The sequence below is a fragment of the Pelmatolapia mariae genome, linkage group LG5 (genome assembly GCF_036321145.2).
Source record: "Pelmatolapia mariae isolate MD_Pm_ZW linkage group LG5, Pm_UMD_F_2, whole genome shotgun sequence".
Classification (NCBI taxonomy): domain Eukaryota; kingdom Metazoa; phylum Chordata; class Actinopteri; order Cichliformes; family Cichlidae; genus Pelmatolapia; species Pelmatolapia mariae.
The window spans coordinates 33,139,001-33,166,003 of NC_086231.1; the positions used below are offsets into that span (position 1 = coordinate 33,139,001).

Below are 27,003 nucleotides of genomic sequence, written 5' to 3' on the forward strand. Positions count from 1 at the left end.
TATTCTGAGACCCTGCCTGGCACATGTGAGGCAGTAAAGACCCACCTGCTTCTTCAACCACACACACACACACACACACACACACACACACACACACACACACACACACACACACACGGGCATGAATCCCTTTCCCTCAAACAAACATTTACATTCCTTTGTATTGTAGAGAGTTTGTGTGTCTATCTCCTATCTTTCACACAGACACACATGTAAACCACTAATTTGCTTAAATACATAGTACTGATTACTTGCCTAATACTTATCTTTCAATGCAAAAAACATAGTTTTGACCACAACCCTAAACATGTTGCTTTTTGACCTTGAATTATTTCAAAGTGTTTGCTTTTGAATAACCTTTATAGAAGCATCAGGTAGTTTGTGGCACAGAACCATATGGAAAGCTAATAGGTAATTCTGCCTATCACCATGTACTATGAGCTAGCTTTAACCAGTCAGATCAGTGAATGTGAGAGAGCGTGATCAAGATAGTTAGTTAAAAATGAAAGGGGAAAGAAAACACGAAGAAATGAGGCTTTGCATATCATGAGATTTAGATGTGTGGATCTTTTTGTGGGCAGCATCAGTGCAGTCTCCATTCACTACAATTTGATTTATGTTCTCTGTAAAGAGAGACTCAGAGTATTTTAACGGGAACTTTCAGTGTTAAAAATTAGGGGCATGACTAAGTCAAGTCTGAACACAAACGCATATTTTTAGAAATGAAGTGAAAGAATGGTTAGAAAGGAAAGACGAGATTCTTTGAAACTTGCCGGGGAATCAGCAGCTTTTTAGGTTTTCTTCAGTCTTGAGGTAATCCTTTGAGAGTTACCAGTAAATGCAGTGATAAAGAAACTTTCCAAAATGTAAAGGAGCACGTGTATGACGTCTGAGTCTAGGTCATCAGCATAGACTAACCCTTTATTTTGGGTGATGGCCCAAAAATGTGAACGTGTCAGTTAGAGTAAATTTCTTTTTCACCTTATTGCCAATTATTGGGAGAATAAAGTAATAAAGGCAAAAATGACACATTCTGGTTGTCTGATGTTCGTGTTGGGCTCATCACCAGTGATGAATTAGACTGCAGAGGTACCAGAATTAACGGCCCGAATCTTTCGCCAATTTTACTTTTTCTTCTTAAGAAAGACTTAAAAATAGTGGCACGAATGTCCCCCGCTGTGACGAACCAAAAAAGAAAATTGCTGTATTTAGGTAGGACTGTAAAACCCCCGATAACTAAGCCTCATAATTAAGAGATATTTTTGCTAATATCCAGGAGGGCTACTGCAGCCTCTTTTTGGTTATATTTTGATGTTAACACCGTAGCAGCGTCCTTGGGAAGACTCAAATAGAAAACAGCTAGCATCTAAGATAAGTGAATGTTTATGTGAGTTTAAAGGGACATAAATAACGAATAAAATCTGCTTGAAACTTTTCATCGAAATCTGAATGAGTGAGAACAAAAATGAAACCACGTAGGCCCGACGAACATTTTAAGCTTCCTCTCTTGCATAACCATACTGTTAATGGATTAACAAAAGGAGGATCCGAATGCAGGACAATGCAAACAGGATACCAAACAAAAGGGCAAGCTTTCAGCAGCTTACTTAAACTTACAGCAGAGAACAATGAGGGGGAAAAAAACTCCAAGGTTGGGTTAATCGAGAAACGGGAATCCAGGAGAGTAAACAGATGGAAAAACTGAAAGAGTGACAAAAAGACTGAAGGAGAGACGGGATAAATAAACAGGGATCTAATTGGGAACAGGTGGGACAATGAGGGCAAAGGAGGGGAGACAAAAAGGAAGTAAAATAACAAAAGGTGTGCAAGGACAGATAATTACCAAAGTAAGACAACATGTAGATGCAGGCAGAGTAGCACATAAAACACGGGACAAATGCTTCAAAAACCCCACAAGAAATGAAACATGGCGAGCCATGACAGCTTCTGCTGCTGGAGAACATGAACTCACTCCTTTGTGTTGGTGCGTCTTTGTCTGTAGGCTCGCGGTGGAAAGCCATGTCTAACCAGGAGAAGCAGCCTTACTACGAAGAGCAGGCGAGGCTGAGCAGGCAGCATCTGGAGCGCTACCCCGACTACAAATACAAACCCCGACCCAAACGGACCTGCATAGTGGAGGGACGACGGCTGCGGGTGGGCGAGTACAAGGCCATGATGAAGAGCCGCCGGCAGGAACAGAGAGGGACCTACGGGCACAGGTAGAGTCTGAGCGGCTTTGAGAAACAACTTGCGAAAGAATTTGTCCCTGGCAGAAAAACACTGACAATTCAATCCCCTGACAAGAGTTAGTGCTGCACCTCCACACACTGGAGACAATGCTTGCAGCTCTCAAAGCCCCCCCCCCCTTTTTATCCTCCTTTATTCTTGAAGACACAAACAAAAGTGGAGTACTGAAACTGCAGCTGGGCTGTTCACTGTGTCCTCGACAATGAATAGAATCCCTCTCTATTGGTCCCTCTAACTCCTTCTAGTTAAGCTGGAGGAGTTGGAGGCTGGAAATGTTAACAGTGGTTGTTTTGGAGTGCTTTTCTGTTTCACTCTTGTTTGTCTTTGCTTTACCACATGTACCCTCTATCAGGCTCTTTATAGAAACAAAACATCAATATCAGGGTGTCACACTGGCCTAAAGCTTCAATCCTGTTTCTTTCATATTGAAGACACTGACAGACTGACTGGCTCGTATACTTATGAAGGAGAACAATATTAGCACCGGCCTAATGTGCCATTGGGTTTTACCATTGTAGCGTTAAAACAGCTCTAACCTGTTGAGGCCTGGGCTCCAACAGGACCTTTAAAGCTGCTCTGCGGTGTCACGCACCAAGATACCAGCAACAGATCCCTTAACTCCTGTAAACGGAGAGGTGGAGTTGCTGCGGATCAGACTTGTTCGAGCACTTACCCTTAGACTCGGTTGCCGGTTTAGGATCTGTTGACAAGTATTCGCCATGGCCGAACGGGAGCACTCCGGGAGCCTTGCCCGCTCGGAGATGATCCAAAACAATGATCTGGTATTTGTCAAACCATTAAAGGTGGTTTATTAAAACATAGATTATAAAAAACAACTTACCGCCATGAAGCGTGACTACAGACGCGTCACCCAATCAGCGCTTGTGATGTCGAAACAGATCAGCTGCCATGGCAGCAAAACATACACACGCATACAAACAGCACAGACGTGAAAATTTAAAGACCAGTTTTAAAATATACGTATTATTTTACACTCTGGTGTTACAGCTCTCATGATATTGTAATCTGTGTTTATATATGCTGCCTGCTTAGCACTACCTAAAAAACCAAAGCTAAGCTAACTCTTAGCTAAACAACACTAAACATATTTGGTTTAGAGGGGGATTAGCAAAAATATCTAGCTTTAGCTAAAAAATTAAACACTCTATTTTTTGATGTTTAGCTGGTTGGTGAATGGTTGCTGCCAATCACTATCTAATTGATTGCCAAGCCCCATTCAGACAGGACTAGAGACCTGCCACTAACACCAGTAGCCACCGTTTCCTAAGGGATACTGTGTCAACATCAGCATTTTAAAGCCTTTGATTAGCTTTTTCATTGACAATAAATGCCTCAGAATATCTGAATATACGTGTCACTTCCTGTCTTTGCAGTCAAACGGAGCCACAGCAGATCCATTACCCCCACAGCGATGGCCAGTACCCGGGGGGTAGCAGCTCGGTCTCTGTCGCTACCATGCCTTTTCACCCCGCGCTACTGGAGCATTACCTGCCGCAAGTCCCGCCTGTTCCTCGCAGAGCTGAGGGACAGGCCACGCCCACCTCTCTGCCTAGGGAGAGAGAGAGGGAACGCGAGAGGGAGCGACCGCCATACAGCGAAGGAGAGGAAAGTGATGGGGGAGAGAGGAGTGAGGGGGAACTGGTGCTCCTTACGGACTAAAAAAAGGCAACTGGGAGAGGACCCAGGAAAACGAAAATTAAAGATGAGGGATAGGACGAGAGGGGAGGGTAGCTGAGGTGGGCGGGTTGCTCTTTGATGAATGGCAGTCAGAGAGGAGGAATGGAGGATGAACTAAAGAAATGGTGAGGGAGTGTGTGAATGGGGGAATAAAAAAGGAAACGTCATACTCACCCCGTTGTAAATTAGCCTATTCTCCAGTAAAACCTCGCCTACACAAACGCATAAAGGCAAGCTTTTATCATTTCCCTTTACACGTATCATGTCATCACATGCTTTGTGTCAAAACTTTGGCGTTATATTTTTGAAGGTTTATCGTTTAATCCCTTCGGCTTCTTGTTTTCTCCCCATGTTGACTTATGTCAAACAAAATGCCCCCACAGGGACTGGAATTAAAGCAGATTGATTAAAAGTTCAGCAGAGTACCTGTTTCCTCCTGTCAGACAGCTGAGGAACAGCCGCTCTGGGGTTCAGTATGTCAGCTTTGCCACCTGCTGGAGAAGAGTGGTTATTACTACTGTTGCCACACATCATATTTAAGTTACACCACAAATCAAACTGGAGGGATAAAATAATTGGGTGATTAAAGGTGCATTTCAGCAGTTTTGGTACTGTGTGCTTTACTAGATTAAAAAATAATGGTCATATTCAGTAACAGTTGCCTCAGGCCATAGGATGGTTCAAGACGGAAAAAAATATATCCTATATGCACACTGCCACTTAAATGTGTGTGCGTTTGTAACTCAGGCTTTAAACAGCTCTACAAAGCCTGCAGGAGGCTGAAACAGCAGGTAGGGCAGCAGCAGTATTAACATGTCAGGGGGAGAGATTCAATCATCTGGCCAACAGACGCTGCTGCTACCTTCCCTGAGTCTGTGCAGTGAGCGTTGAGAGTACTAACTCTCTTTCTCTGACTTTGCTTAGTCTAGCTAACGACAAAAAGCACAGATTGTGTTTGGTACACTCTTATTCTGCATTTGCACCAGTTGGAGAGTTAGCATGAAAGGTTTATCTCAACAAACCTTCTCCCAAAATTTGCATGATCCATGTTCGATCTGAGCTATCAGCCTTTCTACACATCCAATTGGCAGTTGTTGCAGATCTGCAAGTCACTTTGCAACTCACCTTTCAACAGGATTCTCCTTATATACTGAATCTGAACTAATCCATTGTCATATCTGCCGCTCTGTTGTGCACAGGGCCCTCCCATTTCTGGCTTTCTATGTATGGAGTGGAAGGGCGTCCCAGAATAGTAACATGCCATATATAAATATATATACGACAGTCTTTTACGTGTATAGATTTATGTAGCAGCAGCCAAAGGCAAAGCTAGCTTTGAGCTGATAAAGCAGGACTTCATTCAGTGTAGTTCAGGATGTGCTTTTTTCAAATGTCTTTTTCTGGTCGGACAGGCCTTGTTGCCCAAAAGTAACATACAATTAATCAACATTGAAACCTCACCATCATCCTCCCACATCTCACTGTTAGTTTGAGCCATGCTGCTGTCATCGTGTGTCCATCAGTGCCCTCTCCACAGCATGGTGGGTTAACTTCAGCCTAGCCTATTTTTTTATACCTCTGTTTGCTTCTTTGCATGTTTACTGGATGTCGTGTTGAACACCTCGTATCTGTGTATCCAAATGTCTGCTGTGTTTTTCTTCTGAGATGCAGCCTCTCGCAGCACTGGAGAAGATATTCACATACAATATGTTTTTATTATTATTATTATCATTATTATCACTATGCTTTTTTTTATCTTTAAAAATGTTTGTCAATTTCATCTAAAAAGGCTAAAGTATTTCCTTTCATCGTCTTTTACGTTCCTGTTCCTGTAACAGAGAGGCAGATCATCCCCAAAACTGTGAGGCTGTGTCCCTAATCACTGCTTCTCTCCTGCCTTAGATCTGTTATACACAGCAGTCAGCAGCAGGTTTTTGGACAACTGACCTTCATTTTGCATTGTTGAGTAGTGCAATGCAATTTAACACACACTCATACACATATGTGTGTGTGAGTGTGTATGACGTAAACTGAGAGTGCAGTATAGAGTAATTAGGGAGTGGTTTTGGACACAGCCTGTGCCTCAGATTGGAGAGAGAGCTGTTGTTTATTGGTACAAAACCCCCATTTCCTTATGATGGGAACAAATGTTTAACTATAAAAATTTATATATAATATTACCCAAAGCAGAAGGAAGGTCGATTAGCAATGAGAACTCAAGACACCATAATCATCCCTGCGTCCTTAGTAACATTTACTCCTCATAAGCACTTACTAGTGTGTATTCTTTAACAAGTTTAACATGCTGAAAAAGCAAAACTAGGTTTTTTGCAGTTAGCCTGCATGTAAAAGATGGACTGGGACTTTACCCATTTGTTTTGCACTTGTGATTGATGCCATGTTATTTTTTTAAATTAGTAATTAGCTAATGCTGGCAAGCTTGGCTAGCAAGTTACAAATATGTACAGGTGTAACAGACTGCTTAACACTGCCAATTAGGTTTTTTTAGCCCCCCCCCCAAACAATGCCAATTCGTGCAGAAGACAAAAAAATACTAGAACACTCACCAAAATGGAAGGACAGACTTCCATATGTCAGGCTTTACCATAGATCACATCTATGGTATACCATTTGTTTTATACTTAAGTTAAAAGGATAAAAGAAACAAACATGGTGGCTCGAATTAAGTAGCGTTCCTAAGCAGCCATCAACTACAGCTTCGTGTCAGTCAGTGTGGCCACACCCCAAACTTATTTCCTTTGTAATGCTAGTAATCTGGGTCTTTTAATGTGAAAGCATGTGGACTGACTTGCTTTTGGAGAAATATGCTAACAGTAGCAGCTTTGCATACTCCCTCTATTCCTAAATCAACAGAATCAAATATAGTGAAGACAAATCTGTCTTTTTTTTAAATACCTTAAACCCTTTACTTTTTAAGTAGCAGTAGTAAAGGTTAGTAAATGATTTTTTAATAGATGCGTAGAATAGAATGCGTCACAAATGTAGCAGCTCTATTCTTTGATCCACTGAATAAACTAAAGCTTGAAATAGACTTGCTACTTCCTGGCATGTTGTGTTATCCTCTAAAAAGCTCAGGCTAACACTTTTAGACCCAAGGATAATTTTGGTGCCTTTGTTCTCATCACTCAGTGACCCTGTTGACTGAACATAAAGTTTGTGTGACTGGCTCAATCCTTCATTGGCTGACTGCAAAGTTGACAAATCAAAGTGGCAGACCTCCTTGGGGTTGGGGCTCGTTGTAAGGATGCTGGCTTTTGTGTACAGAGATGGATATCAATGACATGTTTAAAATGTTTATCCTATTTTAGTGAGACGTGATGAGGAGTCACCTGTCGTTAACCCCTGCTGATGTAAATATAGAAAGAGACTTTATTTTGTTTATAAGAGCTTGTGTAATTTAAAGGTGTACATTTCTCTATGTTTTCACAGTTTTGTGCTTTTTTGTTGTTGTTTTTTTCAAAAGATATTAAAATTGCTTGTGTTAATTGTGTCTGGTGTGACTTTTTTAAACATATGTATGTGTGTGTGTGTGTGTGTGTGTGTGTGTGTGTGTGTGTGTGTGTGTGTGTGTGTGTATAGATAGAAAGCTCGTCTGATTGTTGGGGTTCTGGGATTTACACTGCTTATCTCATCATCATCACATCTGTTAGTGAATTCCCGGTCTGCAGTGGTCCGTATCTATCAAAAGTACTCCAAAGAAGGAGCAGTGGTGAAACAGTGACAGGGTCACAGCTATATCACACTTCTTCAGAAACATTTTGCTCTTAGTCTGTCTGAAAGAAATTTCAACCAATCAAAAGTTATCACATGTATTTCTGGGGTTCTGAGTAAGCGAAGGTCAGGATGAGTGGCTGTCATATTTTAGTAGACTCCTGCTTGCTCCAGTCTGTGTGTAGGTGGACATATACACACACAGAAACAGACTGGCATGATTTTTTGTTTGTTTGTTTTTATTATCTTTGAGAGGACATTTACTGAATTAATACAAATTCCCAAACTTGTACCCCTTTAACCAGCTCCATCATATTCTGATGGATTCCAGTATAACCACGTGAAAGTCAACATAAATGCCAATTTATAGAAAATTATAACAGTTGAAGCCAATAATTAATGTTCGGTGGTGACTGCTCCTTTAGTGTGCCAGTGTCGCCATCTGCTGGACAGGACCAGTGTGGCTGCCAGCTAAATACAGTTGCAGCTTGTTATCAACTGCGCTTGCTGAGAACACAAGAAAGCCCCTTTTGGGCTCTCACATTGTTTCCTCTGATTTTCCTGTTGCTGTGTCTGTCTCTTTCTTGCCAGTGTCAATGCTCACTCATGAGTTCCAGCCTCAGTGTTCAGTCAGCCTGCATGCCTGACATTCATCCAGACACCAACAGCTATGAAATCAGTGTCTACTGTTCAGTATGTTGGAAAACAGCATCACTATTCCTGCAAGATCCTTCAGACGTCTCAAGTCTTCAATTCAATTCAGTTTTATTTATACAGCACCAAATCCCAACATCAGTTGCCTCAAGGCGCTTTATATTTTCAAAAAAGATTTTCTTTTCACAATGTCACAAATGGAAATCAGATTATTATTTTCCTTTCTTTAAAAAAAAAGTTAAATTGTTACTTAAAAAGTATAAGTTTTATATAAAAGCCGATCTGGGGGGATTTTTTTGTATACAAGTAAATTTGCAGGCTTAAACTGTAACTTTTCCTCTTTTAGTGGAAGTGGGCCAAAATTCCTTCATAACGAACGCCCTGTCTTTATAAATAAATAAAGACAGGTCTTTATAAATAAATAACCTGTCTTTATAAATAAATAAAGACAGGACATAATATATAATGAGTTGCTGTTGTTCACCTCAGACTGTGTTTACCGACTTTTATGACCTGGTACAGACTAGATCTTTTTTATTATGTCCTGATGACAAGCAAAACCTTTTAGGTGGTACAGGGTGTGCGCTCTTTTTACTCTGGCTGTATTTTAATGACAAAACTTGTGGACCTACTGTTGTTAAGCACGACTAGACTAAGCATCTTATATCATTTTCTATTTATATACAATCTTTTCGGTTAAATTAGGCCTGTGTGTCATCATACTATACTATTCAAAGTGTATCTATGTTCTTCATTTCGGCCTGGACGAGCAGATGAAACTTTGCATAAACATCGCGTAGAGTAGCGGTCCCAAACCTTTTTTGCGCCACGGACCGGTTTATGTCTGACAATAATTTCACGGACCGACATTTAAGGTGTCGCGGTAAAATACAACAAAATAAAACCAGTACCAAAAAAACCATCACACGGAAAAAGACCCAGGGAAACCGAGTTAACGCTAAAAACCGATAAAACCATACATTTCACACCCGAGCCGCCGTGGCCCGGGGGTTGGGGACCGCTGATCTGAAGGACACGTGAAGTTTGGAGATCTGTAGCGATTAACTCTGCAGAAAGTTAGTGACCTCTGCACTTTTACACCTCAACATCTGGTGACCCCGCTCTGTGATTTCACATGGCCTACTACTTTTTGGCTGAGTTGCTTTCATCCCCAGTCGCTTCCACTTTGTTTACAACAGTTGTCTGTGGAATATTTAGTAACGAGGAAATTTCACAATTGGAATCGTTGCACAGGTGGCATCCTATCACGTACCACACTGGAATTCACTGAGCTTCTGAGAGCGACCAGTTCTTTCACAAATGTTTGTTGAAGCAGTCCGAATGCCGAGCTGCTTGATTTTATCCTGCGGCCACAGAAATGACTGGAACGCCTGAATTCAGTGGTTTGGATGGCTGAGTGACTTTTGGCAGTTCCTCGGAGAATGGCACAGTCTGAATTTGGAGTTAAATTGCTGGGATGTCCAATTCTGGGAAGATTGTGGTTTTTCTTTGGCACAAAAACTGCCCTCAGTTAAGGTTTTACTAAGGTGATCACAGCAGGCTACTTCTTGGCCTCTTCATTCCCACAGAAGCAGTAAGGTTGAACTTTTCTCAAACACTACTCCTGGATTTTGGCTTGTTTTTTCTTAAATCACTAATAACAGTGTTAAATGTTATATATTATTCATCCAAAGTTGTTTACACTTATTTTTCAGACCCGCTAAGGACCATAAGATTTTTAATATGTCCTGATACATAAAACCTTAGGTGGATGCATTTTCTTTCTCATGTGGGTAAAATAAAAAAGGTGTGAAAGGCTCCACTCCTAGGGAAGTTAGGGATCATTAACATAGTCTGTGTGTTTTGGCAGGATGTCCCCCAGCACAAGTTTTGTAGTTCCTTCCTCCCATCAGGGCCAAATTCACAGGGTCAGCTGAGGCAACCGACAAATCAACAAGTCACATGCTAGTACATAACAGGACAAATCAAAAGCCAAACAAGGTCTTTTAATACCATTTCATTCTTTTTAATGGAAATATTTACTAACAACAGTTAAATAATCTTGCCACTCCTACAGAGGTGTGAAGGATCACTGTACAGTAAGCTTTTCACAGTATTTCTTACAATATTTACATCCCCCATCATCATCTCCTTTAGCAGTGGATGAGTACATTTACAAAGTCACATCTGCAAACCAAGCGCTGCGTCCTTTTACACAGCGCTCTACCTTTCAAGTTAAAGCACTTACAAAAAGTATATGTCAGCATACAAAGAAAAAAAAGTCCGTTTTCTGTACAGTATTTTGTATAATTAAGTTAGTACATTCACGCACACAAACATAGTTAATCTCAAATTAAATGCAATGCAAACTGAAGCTAACTGTTTTGGTATGACTGGACTGCAACAAACTAAGAAAGTGTGGAATGCAACCTTAGAATCAATAATAAACAAACTGATTTTAAAACAACCGTATAAAGTGACGACATGGTGACAGTGAACCGTTTCAATAGCCAGCGTGGAACAGCAAATTCAGACAGCCGGTCTCAGCAGTCGACACAAAAACACATGAAATGGATGCATTTGTCTGGAAATGGGGATCAGAGTCAAGCTCATTTTCTGTTTGCTGTCACCTTACCCAGCGCCCAGTCTAAAGAGAAAAAGTTGTTGCAGCATTGTGAATACGGATGCAATATTGTGTCAATATCATGGATCAAATATCAGGTTTCGCTTTCTTGTCACATTCGTTTTAACACTGGTTGGATGGATTTATCACAGTTGAGATGATGTGTTGACAGCTCAGTTAATGGTGTCTTATCTCACGTTAGCCATCTCTGTCTCCACTCCCTGTTTGAGGAAGTGCACTCACAGACAGAGCAGTGAAAGACTTGTGCAAATAAATAAAGTCAAACATTTTTTTATTTGGTCTATTTGTCCGGGCTAGTTGTTTTTTGTTTTTTTTTGTTTTGTTTTTTTTAAATTTGTTCTATTTGGCCACATGAAATCTGAACACTGCATCTTTAATGGATGATACTACAGTAGTGGGTAAGGTGACCAAAGATCCAAACAGCTGCTAAATAAATGCAAAGATTTGTTGGAATGTGTCTTCAGTTCATCTCCCACACACTGAGCTTCATCTTCTGTTAGCATATAAGATACAATGTTACAGGAACCTAAAATGCCTTCCCTTCAAAAAGCTGTCAGCAGCCTGTACCAGTGTCCTCTGAAGGGAATGGAGATATTCACTCGGTGCTCATGGAGAGCCAATGCCCTCTTTATCCCGGCTGATGTCCTACCTGGGTATTAGAATTGTGTGTTCAAGCAGCAAATTCACCAATTTGGCCTTTGCAAATGCACCAAGCTGATTACTTCACTGTTAGTGGCATAAAATAAGTCTTTTGATAACATTTAAATAATAAAATTCACTAAGTGAAGTAAAAGACTCCTGAATATGTGCCAGAGTATGCATCAATAACTTTTAAACCCAGTGAGTTTTGTACTGTTACAATCAGTTCTTATTCACACTGAGGAGAAGAGAATTATTTTACCTAAAGTTAAGAACGATTAAAGACTTCAGATATTAACAGCACCCCTCAGAAAATCCCTCTCGGGTTAACTGTTCTGAATGAAAGCCATTAACATGCTTTGGTCCCTCTCTCCTGCAGCTCAGCTGGTGAATTATTAAGCCTTCCAGTTACACGACACCAGCAGTGGAGGACAAAGGTCAGAGCTCCCTCTTTGGTGCCAAGGAGGAGTAACACCCCATGACTTCTTTAGAAAGCTGCCAGTTCTGCTCCGCTTTTAGCCAAGTTTGGCCAACGGTGATGGAAACGAGAGGTTCCACCCCACCAGCTCCACCCTCTAGTTTTGCACTGGGATGCCCTGCAGTGACTGGGATGTCCAGCGGGGAGGTCGCAAAAAGACATCCAACTGCTTAGAAGCCTCTGGAAAAACTTAGTTTGTGAACTCTGTAAACATATCATTGATGACTTTATTGTCTGAATAGTTACTAGTTTCAAGTCTTACACTTTCCAATATGTAATTTTTGTACGTTATTATTATTATATTAATTATTGACTAATTATTAGTTATTATTGAGTCAGAAGTTAACTACAGTACTGTATGATTTTGCATATGACTGACAAAAATCTGTGAGCCACATCTCAGAAAGAACTCGAGACTTCAAAATGAGACTCTGCTCACCAATGGCTGACATCACAGTGCATTACATCACATTACATCCATCGTTTCTATACAGTCTATGTTTCAAATTACACTCAATCTGCCTGAACCGGTCTTTTGAAAAAGGTGACAGCCTTGAACAGATACATTTCTGCTTGGTTTCGTGTTCAGTCAAAAGTTAAGCTGAAAAAAAATAATAAATAACAAACAGACTAGCTAGAATTCAAAGAAGCCTGCTTTCTAAGCTGTAAGTACTTTTGTGCGTTAATGATTTCTCCGTCTTTCAGAGTCAGATCTTTTTCCCAGGAAAATAGTAGCTGATCTCGTGACAGACACACACCCCCAGCTAACCCACTCCAGAATCTTTTTGAAAGCTCCACTTGATTTGACCCCAGATAAAACTTATGCAATATGTAATTATGTAAGAAGTTTTGACTCTGAATCTGAGATGAATAGAGTGGATTACAGCATGGGCCTGAGACTGGGCTATGATTTCAGGACGGTTTGAAAAACAGATGCATAAACCTCCGCAGAGTAAAGGGAGAAGCAACCAAAGACCAAAACTGGGAACTGGTGGGCAATCAAAGATAAAAGGGTATAAAGGGAGAGAAGGACATGGCACAGGGAGGGTGACAGAGGTGGTGACTTTCCAAAATGTCTGGAAACCTTAAATGGAAAATTTAACAGAGCGATGCGCTGTAACCATAAAAGTCAAAAAGGTGGAAATAATGCTCGAGGACAAGAACACACACAGAGGTCTCGTCTTTGTAGCCATCCCCTCCACCTCCTTCAGTACCACTTTCCAAAGAGTTGTTAACCTGAGATGTTAAATACAAATAAATAAATGCACATTTAGCTTTAACAGTGAGTCAACCTAAAGCTTTCCATTTGCTGTTCCAAACACGTGGCGTTTGGCATGAAACACCGACTAACACGCAGACAAGTCTTACAATTCTAGCAGCATAAGCAGCAGCAGTTTGCTGTGAATAACTGGAAGATGTGGTGAAAGAAGCTGAAAGTGCTTCAACAGGAAAAACAGGGGGCACAGGAAAGGACACCCCGAGGAAAGCTCAGTGCAGAAAGCTACGGGCACTTAGCACCAAAGATGATGGGAAAAAAAAAACATGAGAAAAGGTCACAATGTGTTAAAATATGTAGAGACAGAGGAAGGAACACACACGAGACACACACACATACAATGTGACTAACACCAGGCTGCACCTGTAGTCAGTTTCAGAAAACAAACCATCATCCTGACACTCCTCAACTCTCTCCTTCCTCTTGTGACATCATTACCAGCGTTGTGGAACATTTTGGTGTCCTATCCCAAACACAGACCTCTCTACGCCTGGTTCAGCTGCTCTAAGAGGAAAAGCGTGACGGTTTTTCAACATATATTAGAAACGCAGACGAATGCACTTGCACACATACACACGTGGAAGTTTTGTCTTTCTCGGGCTACAGCGGTGACGTACGTGGAGCTAAAGTTTGGAGGAATCAAAGAGTAATTGCGCTTGTTGCAGGAAAAGGATGCCAGGCTGACCGAGGAGTGGTCCATCAACAGTTGGCTCACAGAAGCGTCCTCATGGGAGAGGAAGTCGCAGCATTTAACCTTCAAACACACCTCCTTCTGGGCTCCTCTCCTCGTCCTTCTGGCTTCCTTCGCCTCCTCTCACTCTGGGATCTGCAGGGCCATCACTGCAGGTTTAGTCTTGAAGTACTGGTTGAAACGTAGCACGGCGTACCTGCAGACGGAGAGACAGAAAAGACTGATTTTTGACTTTGTCGCTTGCACAGAGATGTCTCTTCTCTAAGATTTCTTCTTGGAATGTTACATATTGTGTTCTGTAGATAAGATAAAAAAAGTTTGTGGACACAATTTTTGGCAGATTGGTGAACCTTTGCCACATTCCCAAACACATTCAACCATGACTTGCATAACTCATCTGCACGGATGTGGTGGTGTGTGCGCCTCTGTGTATGTGTGCGTGTACAGTCATGATGCTAAGTGCTAACCTTTTCACACACGCACACTTACCCCAGGAAGTCAAAATCGATGGAGGAGTATTTGGCTTGGATGAGAGCCCAGAAACCCCAAAAGAAGTGAGAAGCCTTGAGAAAAAACAAATGAGATATCAGATGTGTACCATGAAACAGCAGGGTTGAGCTTGCAAGAGATACTGTGTGCATCTGTCAACATCTGTCTCACCAGAGCAAACTTGTTGACCTGAACGTAGAGCGTCCCTAGCTCTCGCTGGCTGACCTCCTCTGTGTTCTTGGTGAAGAGTTTGTAAGCCTGCAGATACACCTTGAGCCACTCCATTTGCATCTCCCGACTAGGATAGAGTCCATAGTCCGGCTCAGTCATGCCTGAACAAACACATGGACGTGCAGTTGAAGGATAAGCTGTGCACCACCAACACATAACTAACTCATGTAAATCACACTGTGCTTTTGCTGACCTGCAAATTCATTGAAGTGGTTGCCGATGTCAAAGGCCTGGTAGTTGTAGCTGGAGTACTCATAGTCGATGAAGCGCACATGACCTTAAGGAGACCAGAGAGCGCATAACACGTACGGTACATTATTATGCACGTGGTCATTTACAGCAAAGCTGAAGGGAAGCAATATGGAGCACTCTTCAGGTACTGCTGCCACATGCAGTGCACGGTCACATGACAGACAAAGTCAGAGACAGTTAAAAAGCCTGCTAGCTCTGCTGCCTCTTCACTCAAGTGCTACTGACTGAACCTGAAGAGCCTCTTTACATGGAACCGCTGTGTGCTTCAGTTAATGTTCCTTTGTTGGGCCAGGGATTGTTTTTGATGGTCAGCTTGAGACAGCAGGAAGAAGAGGGATTATGTGACTATTAGACGCACTGGAGGAACTTGTTGGTCAAACTGTACACCAGTCATCTACACCTGGATGACCGGAACAAGAGCCAGTGAACAACGCCTGTGCAACATTCATGGAAATTTACATGAATGCACTGAAAAACTGCAAATCTTTGATCTTTGTCTATAGTAACAACAGTCTGTCGTTACTATAGACAAGGAGCAGATATACTAAAGCCAGATAGACAGCCTTAGCTGGGCAAATTAGCATGAATCCACAAAAACTGAATAATGCTTGTGGCTCCACAGGTGATTTAGTAACAATACACCCATGTATGACAGTAAATGCTGCCACCAATAACTTACTAACAACATATGCACAGCTTGTTGCTTATAATCTAGGCAAATGTTTTTTTATTTTTCAAACTGATGGGGACGAGTAGTCCTTTATATGAATCCTGAACTGAGTCTTTAGATAAAGTCTGTTTTATTACAAGCAGTTGCACGATATAAACCCAACATATATATCAGCAGACCTGACCAAGCAGCATTTTGGAGGATCCCGATGAATGCAATGTTAATGAAACCACTGAAACTGGTGCACAAGCATAAATACACAGATCACACTTATTCATTTTTTTCTGTTTTGCTTCTTGTTTCATGCCGCATGTGTTTCTTGATCCTACAATAGAGAACTTTTTGAATTGTAGTACAAGAGATGCTGTTGCAAAGATCATGTTTCTGTTTTCCTTAAAACCTAGTAACCGCCAGATGAATCCTAGTTATTGTGAATGCTAACATTATGGCTGAATTACAGGCAAATGCTTTTTCCCCCAGAAACCAAATTAACATATATAATATTTGTTTATGGGTGTTTCTTCTTCATTTGTAGAGCACACAAATCCTTTTCCAGTCATTGATGGTTATCAGCATGCTGCACTGTGCATCATGGCTAATGCTAACGTAGTCAGCTATTGTGGATTCATGCTAATTTGTCCAGCTGTTCGCATTAGCCAAGCTGTGGTACAAAATACTAGAATTCTTAGTATTTTGTACCACAGCTTGGCGAACGCATGTGACAACTATCTGTCTGTTTTGAAGCTCCTCAAAGCCCAAGGCCATTTCTATAAATGTTAGCACAGACTGCCTAAAGAATAAAAGGGAACGACTGTAAAAGTCAGCATATGATATTGGAGAGCTGTATGTGTGCATGCTGGTTGTTATAGATGCACAAACAGAAAGTTATACTAAAAGGGAAATATTTTGCAAATAAAGCATTACTTTAGTAACTCCCAGCCTTTGCATGTTAACACCAAAAGATGGTTTTGTGCTGGTGCAGGCAGTTAGTAAAACATGCCTCACTTCTAGTGATCCAGCTGTCAATGATGCACTGGAGTGGGGGCAGTGTGGGGAGTGAAGTTAGAAGTGCTGCTGATCATTCTGGTTGTAAAATAGAATCACAGCCGTGAGACGAGAAGCTCAGATTAAGGCTCAGACACTTACCCTCTTTGCTGTTGTGGATGATGTTCTTGCAGAGCAGGTCATTGTGACAGAGCACCACAGGTGAGCCCAGTGTGGAAAGATGCTCCTTCATCCAAACCATCTCCTGCTCCAGCACCACCTTGCTGGGAACTTCCTGCTGTATTCTGGACAGGGAAGGAAATGGAGAGAAGGTCAGTGTAGTCGCGCACATTGTTGTGTTGTGACAACCATTCAGAATAGCTGCACACACAACACTGTGTCCACCTGTTAAGTAAGTATGACAGGAATACTTTCACTGGCTGTTTTTCACCTAAATAAAACGCCTTTCATTGTTTTGGTATCATTGCCACGTGGGAACATATGTGAAATGAAAACAACTGAGGGCGACATGCACAGGCAGCACACGAGCTCAGTGGGGCTCTGGCCTGCTGACTCCTGGGAACACAGTTGCAGAGAAACAAGTTCTCAGTGGACCCTGCTGGTGCTGGAGTCACTGTTATTACGGCTACATTACACCTCATTTCCTGAGTTTTCAGACCCGACTACCAACATCTGATCTGCGATTTATTCCACACTGTACTTGAAATCAACATTCATGCATATCCTGCACCAGTATTTATATAAATCATTGCTCTTTTCATCTGTGTGCACATGACACAAACCTACTGAGGATTCACGCATCATAGAGGGTTCAGCCCAGCTAAGATTGTGTAGTCTGATCTAATCGGACGACCAGCAGATTTGGCTTGATGGTAGTCCAAAGGTGGTCTTACTAGATAGCAGAGAAAGAGCTAAGGTAGTCTCACCCAAGCAAAAGCTAAGAGTGCTGAGTAGAAACCCCTTTGTTAAATGTAATGGGCTTATGTGGATTACTCCAGTATCAGCCTGAAGACAGTCTGAGCTCAGAGAAAACCAGTGTGCACACAGGACACACCCTCTCCTCTCAGATTTCCATCTAGCTAGCTCTCTCTCTGAGACTCACTCAAACTGAACTCATCCAACATGTCATCCACAGAGGAAATGTTACTGAAATGATTCTGATTTAGACTAAATGCTACAAATAACACCGGCCTATTAAAATGAAGCGCAACATGAGGGCTTCTCAGATAGCAGTGCAACAAGTGTCTGCTGTCCAGGACCAGGGACTCTAGCTGTCTGTGTTACCAAGGACGGGATAAAGTGATCTGATAAACTGGGCTAAGCAAACATCTGCTGGCCCACTGAATGCCAAACACTCCCTAATCCAGTCTGCTATTATTGTTACAGTTATATAAGCCACATGCTGGACTTAATCTAACAGGGAAGAGAACAAAGATATTAGCTGGGACTGGGCAGCTGGCCAGGTTATAAAATGGTATACTTTATCTGCTCCACATGTCTCTGCCATGCTATCCTCCTTATTATACAGAGATGAATTTACATTTTCATTAAACACACTTCTAGGTAACGGTGGGAAATTACATCTCTATTACATCTCATCTTTTGGCTGACAAATATCTTGGTGTTTTCTATGCTGCAAGCCAAGTGTTCAGGTTTATGCTAAAGCTACAAGTCAACAATATTTCATTCATATAAAACACAAAGATAAGATTAAAAAGTTTACTGTCTCCATGCTGCTTTGACATATTTCAGTAGAAATATAAAGATTGCTCCATTGTTGTAATGAGCTAATTAGCATAGCAATAACATTACTGTGTCATTTGTTAATTCTGCCCAATGACCTTAGCACATGTTTACTTCTCTCTACAGACTTCTGATTTGGGCTATATCCCATATGCAGTCAAATCATGTGACTTTGCAGTATGTGTACTTGCAATGGAACAGGACACCTTGTATTTGCTAAGGTGTATTGCTTATTTAGTCCTACGTGCTTTTTAAACAAAACTGGAAAAAATAAAGAGAACTTGAGTCGGTGCCGAGTATTTCAGCTGCGTGACAATCTTAATTGCTAATGCATTCTCAAATGGACAGTGCTGTGCCAACAGGAACATCTGTTAGCCTTCAAACCCAGGAAATAATGTTAAAGTTTATATTTGGACATCAATACATGAACTGCACAGGATACAGTCGTACGCTTTTTGCAGTTATCGCTGTCATTTTTTATGCAAACAAAGCCCAACTACCCCACTGCTTCATCACAGAGAACTTGCAGAATATTTCAGGCTCTATGCAAACAGCTTATGTCCTCATTTAACAGGAAACTCATGCTGGGCTTTATGGACTATTTGCATCATTATCACGGCGATAATGATAACCTTAACTTTGAGCTATGAAAGCTAAGCAGGAGCTCACCTGATGTTGGAGGCTTGCTCTGTGAATTCTGTGGCTACAAGCGAGAAATATTTCCGCATCTTGATCCAGAGGTTGGGTTTGGGGATGCAGCCGTTGTGTGCATGGATGGCGTGGATACGAGCCATTTCCCTGGCTATCAGCCTGAGAGGAGACAGACAGAACAAGGTTACAGTCGTGGCAAGATTTCAACTACAGACCATTAGTATCTAGTTATACAGAATCCCCACAGTACAATGGCAGAGTGTCCTACTTCATTTATCTACAAGGACAAACTTTGGTTACAGAGTTCCTGGAGATAGTTGTATTAAAGCAAGCAAATACATAATGTCCACTACACAGAGCTGACTTCCACAATGGGAAGACTGTTTCACAGTCAAAACATTGTGTTACCAGATAAAGCATTCCCTCTAAATGTTGCGTTTCAGCTCAGAACCTTGTGGAATTGTCCGTTTTCTTCATTATACAGTTCTTTTTTGTGTGTCCTGTGCATTTCTCCATGTGTCTAATCTTTGTTGTTTGAGGCAGAAAAGCACTGATGTTAAAATTTTCACCATCTTTGAGTAAACTCAAAAAACCCATTCAAACATTGCTGTGACAAATTCACACCTGAGCAGAGTAGGATCTCTGACATCCTGCGTTCCAAGTGCATCTCCCTGCATGAACTCATAGCAGATGCCATTTAGAAAGGTGCAGTAGAGGCGAGGAGCACAACCATTAGCATGCAGCACCTAGGAGACACACAAACAGATGAGAATGAGGTAGGAGCAAACAACTGCTTACGTTAATTAATTTAGGACTCTGAAACGCGGCAACACTACCTGAAAGCTCTTAAGCTCATTGTCTCGGTCCACAATCAGCTCTGTTTTGTTTCCATATACTCGGACCAGGACTACGTCATCTGGACTGTCGTCCACGTAGCAGCCCACTAGCTTGTTGGTGGTTCCATCGGTGAAGAGCTGGAAAAAGATGAAACCACATCTCGTCTCACACAGAGCCTCTGATTGTACAGCGACATGGTGCTTCAGGACTGTTTTCCTTACAGCTATTAGTTACCTCTAAGTCAACATCAACACTGAAGACACCATACAGCTTTGACCTACATGAGATGAATGTGTCAGAACGCCGCAGCAGGGTTCACAGAAGACTTGAGCTAAATGCTGAAGCGGTTTTTAAGTCATCTTACTAAGATTTTGTTTGAATAATAGTTGTACAAGAACATGAGAACAGGACATGGTCAGTCTGTGTTAGCAAGAGCCGTGTATGGACAGTGACATGGAGAGGGATATTACAGTAGGGCATAAAACTCTCATCAAAAATGAATGCACACCACAGAGTGTAGTGGTTCAACAGCCCTCTGCAGCGGTCTACACAGATATAGTCCTCAGATAGAGTCATCCGCCACCATGTTCTCGACAAGTGGTTGTGTGTTTGTGTGGCATCCACCAAGCCCACTTGTCCCCTTACGCTGATGTCAATGATGACATATCAACATTATACTGAGTTACTCCCTTTAGTCTAAGAGGAAACATTTCTATCTTGATCATACCATCCTGGGCGGTACGGTGGTTCAGTAGTTATAACTGTCACGTCACAGCAAGAAGGTCCAGGGTTCAAATCCATCAACTGTGTGGATCTTGCATATTCTGCTAGTGCCTGCGTGGGTGCTCTCCATGTATTCTGACTTCCTCCCACAGTCCAAAGGTTAACTGGTGATTTTATCTATCTGGCTACAGGATGTTTTTTAAGTTCAAACTTGTAATGTACACCCGGTATTTGTTTCATATCGGCTCACGTTCACACTGTAAACGAACCTCTTTGGAATTCGTTTGGACTTTGGTCTGTTGGGTCTTGGTGTGGTTGTTTTGGTCCACATATGAGTGCAGTTACTATGTTCACATCTACACAAACAAACCGCACCAGTTGGGAAAACGAACCAGAGTTCAATTAAAACGGACTAAACAGCGTAGGTGTAAAAACACCTTGAGTGTTCCTTCACATCACTGGTTTCTCATGAAGACTTCTTGCACATCGCCTGATAAGTTTTAAAAGCTGTGTCCCAAAACGTCGGCTGCATCCTCCAGAGGCCACATTTGAAGGCCGATTACGTCACAGCCAGGCGACGAACGCTGTCCCAATTTGTCGACTCCTTCAAATGCGGCCGACAAATGCGTCCTTCATTTCCCCGAATTTGAAGGATGGGTCAGGTGTGTCCTTCATGGCCCACCATATCCCAGGATTCATAGCGCGGCCCAGCCAATTCCAGTTTCCAACAATGGCAGCCGCTACTAAGTTTTAATATTACTCTTATTAATCTTTCTGGGTCACAAAATAAACTTTTTACATATTTTCAGGAGAGAAAGTAGTCGTGTAAACTTTAAATATCTGCTTGGTTTATCAAGACATCGCATATTTGCACTGGTTATCTGCTACCCACCAGCTTGATAGCTAGCCGGGGGTTTCAATGGTCACTCGACCCGGCGAGAGCAACGGACTCCCAGCTTCATCGTTTTCAGACCCCTGCTGTCTTTCGCTACTCAGGTTAAACGTGATATATAAGTCACTCGGATAACTTAAAAATGTAACTGTTTGGCTTTTTTTTGGCGTTTTATTTGTTCCGGAGTAAATCGGTTTGGCTGAGATCAAAGTTATTAGATTAGATTAGACTAAATAAAGCTTTATTAATCCATCGGGTGGGTTCCTCCGGGATTTGAGTTTATTAAACTCCACCGAGACAGCGGTGACGCAAATCTGAAGGCTAGACTGTCCCATTTCACAGCCTCGCACTTCCGGCCTTCTCGGTCTTCGAAGGACCCGGCCCACATAGACCGTGAAGGCCGGGTCCTCCGAAGGATGCAGCCTACGTTTTGGGACACAGCTAAAGAGTGAAGCTGTCAACAAGCTGAGTCAAATGCTTTTTCTAAAATGAAGAGTTTTCTAAAATGAAAAGTTAGCAAAAAACCTTGTGTGTCTGAAACTTGGCCTTAAAAAAAAAATCGGAGTGACAGCGTGGCTCCAGTGGACAGTGGTGGGCCGGTCCCTCCCGCTGCAGCGGACACAATAACAACATACACACTGCCTGCATCTCCCCCCAAGGACCAGACGCTCACTCACGCATATCTGGCATTCCGCACGTGGCTCACCACAAAGATGGGCGACAGGCATCCCTGTTATGACCATTCATACACAAGCATACACGCCTTTGCCAAAACGTGACTGATCCCTTCTGCCCGCCACACAATACGCTGCTAAGACCTACAATCAATACATCGACAGACAGCGATAAGCTTGGACCCAGACAGAGGTAAACATTCTGCCATATACTGCTTGCATGGGACATTGATGGTGGCACCCCCACCCCCCAACCACCCCACTATCAATAACCAGGTCCCTGTAGGGTGACCTCACTGTACAGGCTGGAATAGGTTTCCTTTGACTGACATGAATCTTTGAGTCTTCATTATGTGAAACTTGTAAGAGGAGACCATTTCTCTGTCGCTGCCATTTTCAGGAGGTGTGGGGATGTTTGGCAATGGACAATAAAAATCTCCCTGTCCAGGTGGCAGGGCCGGTCAGGTCTTCCCGTCAGCAGTGCAGGTGTATAAATCTACTGTCAGAGTGGTAGTCGTTGAGAGAAGTTTTGGCAGTCTGGCCTGGAAAAGTCGAGGTAAACACGGTCACATCCTCAGCTGCAGGTGGCTGTTGTGCGAGGCCCAGGGAGAGGAGTAACCAGGATGTAAATACAGGGCTGAAGCAGCTGGGCTTAGACTGTGCCACTGGGGACTTTTAACAGTTCTGTAGTGCTCACTGCTCCAAAAACTTTGACCCAGCTATGACACATCAGTTACTAGATCCTTTTACCTGGAATCAATTATGCATTTTCCTTTCCCTGACGAGTCAAGTCTCTGTGGACTACCTAACACCACCACACTTCTAGGGAAGCCATTGTCTACATACCCAATTGTACAGTATGTCATGACGTTGTTATAGGGGTGAATGTTTAGCTCTTGGCCTGTATTATTAAAGCACATTGTTATTATCGTCCCACATCAAAGCATAAGCAAAAGCACAAACCTGAGGTAGGCCTATAACGATGAATTCCATATAAGAGTTTCCTTTAACTTTGTAAATCAACATCAAGGCTTTATTTCCAACCTTTTAATCCCCTGTTCAATGCAAAGTTAATTTGCAAATATTAGATATAGATTTTAATCCCACAGTAGGGAAATTCACTTGTTACAGGAGCATGAAGGTGCAAAAAAAAAAAAAAAAAAAAAAAAAAAGGTAAACCTGCTAAAAATTAAGATCAATACAATTCATACAATTTTTCTCCTGTTGACTCTAAGGCCTGATCACTCCATCAAGACAAAATGATTTCCACTGTTTGAAAATTCATTACAGCTACTCAATAAAAGTTCAGCTCTAACATAAGGAATGAATAAATCGTCCAGTATCTGATAGTGGGATGCAGGGGCACCAGGCTAAGCAGGGAGCCCAGATCTCCCTCTCACCAACCAGCGAGCCCTCTGGTTTATCCGGGGACTTATTGGGGTGTTTCCAGGCCAGCCGAGAGACAGAATCTCTCCAGCGTGTCCTTGGTCTGCCCCATGCCTCCTCCAGGTAGGACATACCCAACTGAAACACCTTACCCAGGAGGCAATGCCTCAACTGACTCCTTTCAATGTGGAGGAACAGCGGCTCTACTCTGAACCCCTCACAAATGACTCAATTCCTCTTCCTATGCTAATGGAGAGCTTATCACAGTTCGGAGAAAGCTCATTTGCAAAGCATGTATTAGGGCTGTTCGAAATAACGAGATATATATCGGATGACGATATAAAAACGTCTATCGTTTCCTATTACGCTATCGTTTGTTTCGTGGTGTCGTAAAATAAACTGTTGACAGCAATATTTTTTAATTGTTTTGATGGTCACTGTAGTGGATATATTAATTTCTTAAAGTTCTCTCTTTCTCTTATATTCAATATAACCACACTATGGACGGACAAGCGCATGTTTTTACGTGTTGTCGTTAACAGCAATGACGGTAAAACCATCGCGTGGCTCCGCTGTCCGCTTGTTTGTTTTCCATGCAAACTTTTCACAATAAAGCTCAAGATCCTGTTGAGACTTTTCAAAATAAACTGAATCACGGGAAAGAGTATGCAGAGAGTTTACGGATGAGAAGCAAAAAAGAGCCGTCAGGTGCTAAAAAATAAACCTTAGACTCAAACTTTGAAAGAAAACGGTGGCCGTTACAACTTATGTCTAAAAATGTATAGTTTCATGCATCGGTTAAAACACTCGACTCCCGGTAAAGGACGCCCAGCTGGAAACACTTCACGCAAGGTGAGTTGCCTGAGATTCACAGAATTTACAGAAAATGTTACATTTTTGTGATTTATATCGTTGTCAGGACGATAAATGTCTTATATCGGGATATAGCCGAGGATACAGTCCTAGCATGTATCTGCGATCTCATTCTTTCCCCTTTAAAAGAACCAACAATGTCCTATCTGCCTGCATCTGAATTTGTATTCTCAGATGGCTGGCATCACCATCAGCCCACATACCATAACAGTAGATGGCTTTTGTATGGATAAAAGGATAAAAGTTTTCAAGGGCCGACAGCTACATGTATTTTCGATCTGGATGAGTAAATATGCCGTCTTGTGAGAGATGGAGAACATGAAATTATTTATTGTCAAAGCAAAGGTAAGTGCTACATGGCTAACTTAAACTACCACATGTAAATCTTACAGTTTGCTGACTTAGACTTTTACAGTGCAGGGTTCCAGTGCTAATAATTCGTGACATTGATGTTATAACATAACAGTAAAGCTCACCAAGTATTTTTCCATTGTCAGGTAAATCATTCTTACAGTTTAAATGAGCTGCCACTAACAGCCTGGGCTGCTGGTGAGAAGCAAAGATTGGTGGGATTTGACCTGTAAGGCAGGGTTGGCAGAGGTGTGCTCACGTGTTGGTGCCCGATCTACAGCAGCTATAAATAAATGTTGATTAGTGCATCCAGTAGCACAGTAACTATTACGCTAAATTAAACTCAAAGAAGTTCAAATGATTGCTGGAGGCAAGCAGTACTGTTTTTGCCATTCAGGTGGGCGTGTCCCAGTGATCTGACATCACCTGAAAGCTAGAGAGACATGTTGGCTTGCTAATGCCCATCAGTGATAAGATACATATGACTGGGGCTGATGTTTAATCTCTGCTTTTGTAGCTGAGGAAATGTTCGAAGAAGAGATGAAAGACTTTAAAACACTTAAAAAAAAAAAAGTTTTTTATTTTACTTGTATGAAATGGGAACAACAACAATATTATCCTGAGACTCAGCCTATTTGCTATATCCTCTGTAGTGGACATAGTAAAACTGGAAGATGTTTTTTCCCAACGGTTCTTTGTTTATTAAAAACACACACACACACACACACACACACACACACACACTTCTTTAGTACTATTTTTTAAGAAAACATTTAAACGGTTTAAAAGAAGAGACTGTATATCTTGGCCTCCAACATGTACACTCCATTGAAGTCCAAGAGCAAGTGTGTCTAATATCATTAGGATTCACACACATGTATTTGGGAAGAAACGAGACACAACAATCAGCTGCAGGCTATAAATGAACACAAAGTTCAGGGACCTGCTGTAACACAGTCTGTCCCTTTGAACTAGTAATTATTACCAATCACCGTGTTCCTTTATCAAACTGACCATCGCGCCACCATCAGCTGCCCTCCGACACCAAGATGACAGCGCGACTTATACCAGCTTTCACACAGTCTTTAAGTGCCCTACGTGATGTGCACTTTGGGCATACACTACAGATAAGAACCGTACTAAGTTCTGGGACATCCTATGTTCTAGTGCAAGTTTGCTAATTAATTAGAACACCTTGATAGCTACGGTAACCTATAAAGTGTAAATTTTCTCTAAAGCAAAACAAATTTAAACGTCTTCGTTGGTAAAGAAAATAGAAATAGTCAACTATATGCGGTGCAATAAAATAAATTCAGCTAGGCGACATGTCAGGTTGCCACGGCCCTCCTACTAGCTTGCCGGTGATGCTGCAAAGCTGTCAATCCTTTCCTAGCCTAGCATAATCAGTACAGCTAGCTTTGCGGCTAACGTTACCTTGGTCTTGACGTTGCTCGAGTCCCACGCCGGTCTCAGCTCTTTAATGAGCTTCATCGCTCCCTCCGTTACGTTGCGCTCGTCCACGAAAACTGGGATTTTTCTAATTACCGGCGAGCCCACGGGTACATGTATTTGCGTCTCCATCCTGCAGCAATTTCTCTGAAACGTTAATCTCCAAGCCCTTGGCGTATATTTCTAAAAAATTGCACCATACAAGTGTCGCTTGGTTTAGAAGTAAGTGTTGGTGTGGTTTTTGTGAGTGACCTAAGACTGGCTCAAGAGATTTAACACGCTGCTGTAACGTTGAGTTGAAAGCGGTACAGATGTACGATGAAACTGCCGGGTACTGATGCTTGTCGCCGGTTTTCTTAGGAGGAGTCAGCCAACTGTACCATTTCCTCCTAATTGGCTCCGCCCGCCCGGGATCATCCGATTGTACCGCCGGTTGAGACGCACTGCATTCGAGCACGCCCATTACTTCCGAGGATGCTCGAGCAGTGCCGGGTTCAGCCGAATGATAGCTGATAAAATGGAAAAATTCATTTTGAAAGTGAAGCCTGGAATTAGTGATGGGACGCGCTGCGCCGAGGCTTCGGAGTGTCGAGAAATCCAGGAAGGCTTTTCTCAAGCGCGTGCCGAGGCTTACTTCTTTAAGGGCGAGTGACGTCACTAATGACGTCTGAAGCCTCGCTGTTTTAGCAGGTGGTTCGAGTGTTGGTGTGATTTATGA

The 27,003-nt window shown here is 42.1% G+C and overlaps 2 protein-coding genes across 3 annotated transcripts in view; one reads left to right on the forward strand and one right to left on the reverse strand.

Annotated features, from left to right (window-relative positions):
- Positions 1 to 3,959, forward strand: part of LOC134628132 (transcription factor SOX-13-like) — a 45,979-nt gene extending 42,020 nt beyond the window's left edge. For both annotated transcript variants that reach the window (XM_063474816.1, XM_063474817.1), the window contains exons 13-14: positions 2,003 to 2,219; positions 3,642 to 3,959. In XM_063474816.1, coding sequence (XP_063330886.1) covers positions 2,003 to 2,219; positions 3,642 to 3,927 — 503 coding nt within the window. In that variant the 3' untranslated portion in view covers positions 3,928 to 3,959. The remainder of the gene's footprint in view (positions 1 to 2,002; positions 2,220 to 3,641) is intronic.
- Positions 3,960 to 10,348: 6,389 nt separating this feature from the next.
- On the reverse strand, positions 10,349 to 26,702 carry etnk2 (ethanolamine kinase 2). The gene is made up of 9 exons (XM_063474818.1): positions 26,271 to 26,702; positions 19,937 to 20,074; positions 19,725 to 19,846; positions 19,119 to 19,259; positions 16,848 to 16,990; positions 14,973 to 15,056; positions 14,720 to 14,880; positions 14,549 to 14,622; positions 10,349 to 14,255 (listed from the first exon to the last, which is right to left on the reverse strand). The coding sequence occupies exons 1-9, from the start codon at positions 26,415 to 26,417 to the stop codon at positions 14,183 to 14,185; spliced, it is 1,083 nt and encodes a 360-aa protein (XP_063330888.1). The 5' UTR covers positions 26,418 to 26,702; the 3' UTR covers positions 10,349 to 14,182.
- Positions 26,703 to 27,003: the final 301 nt, after the last annotated feature.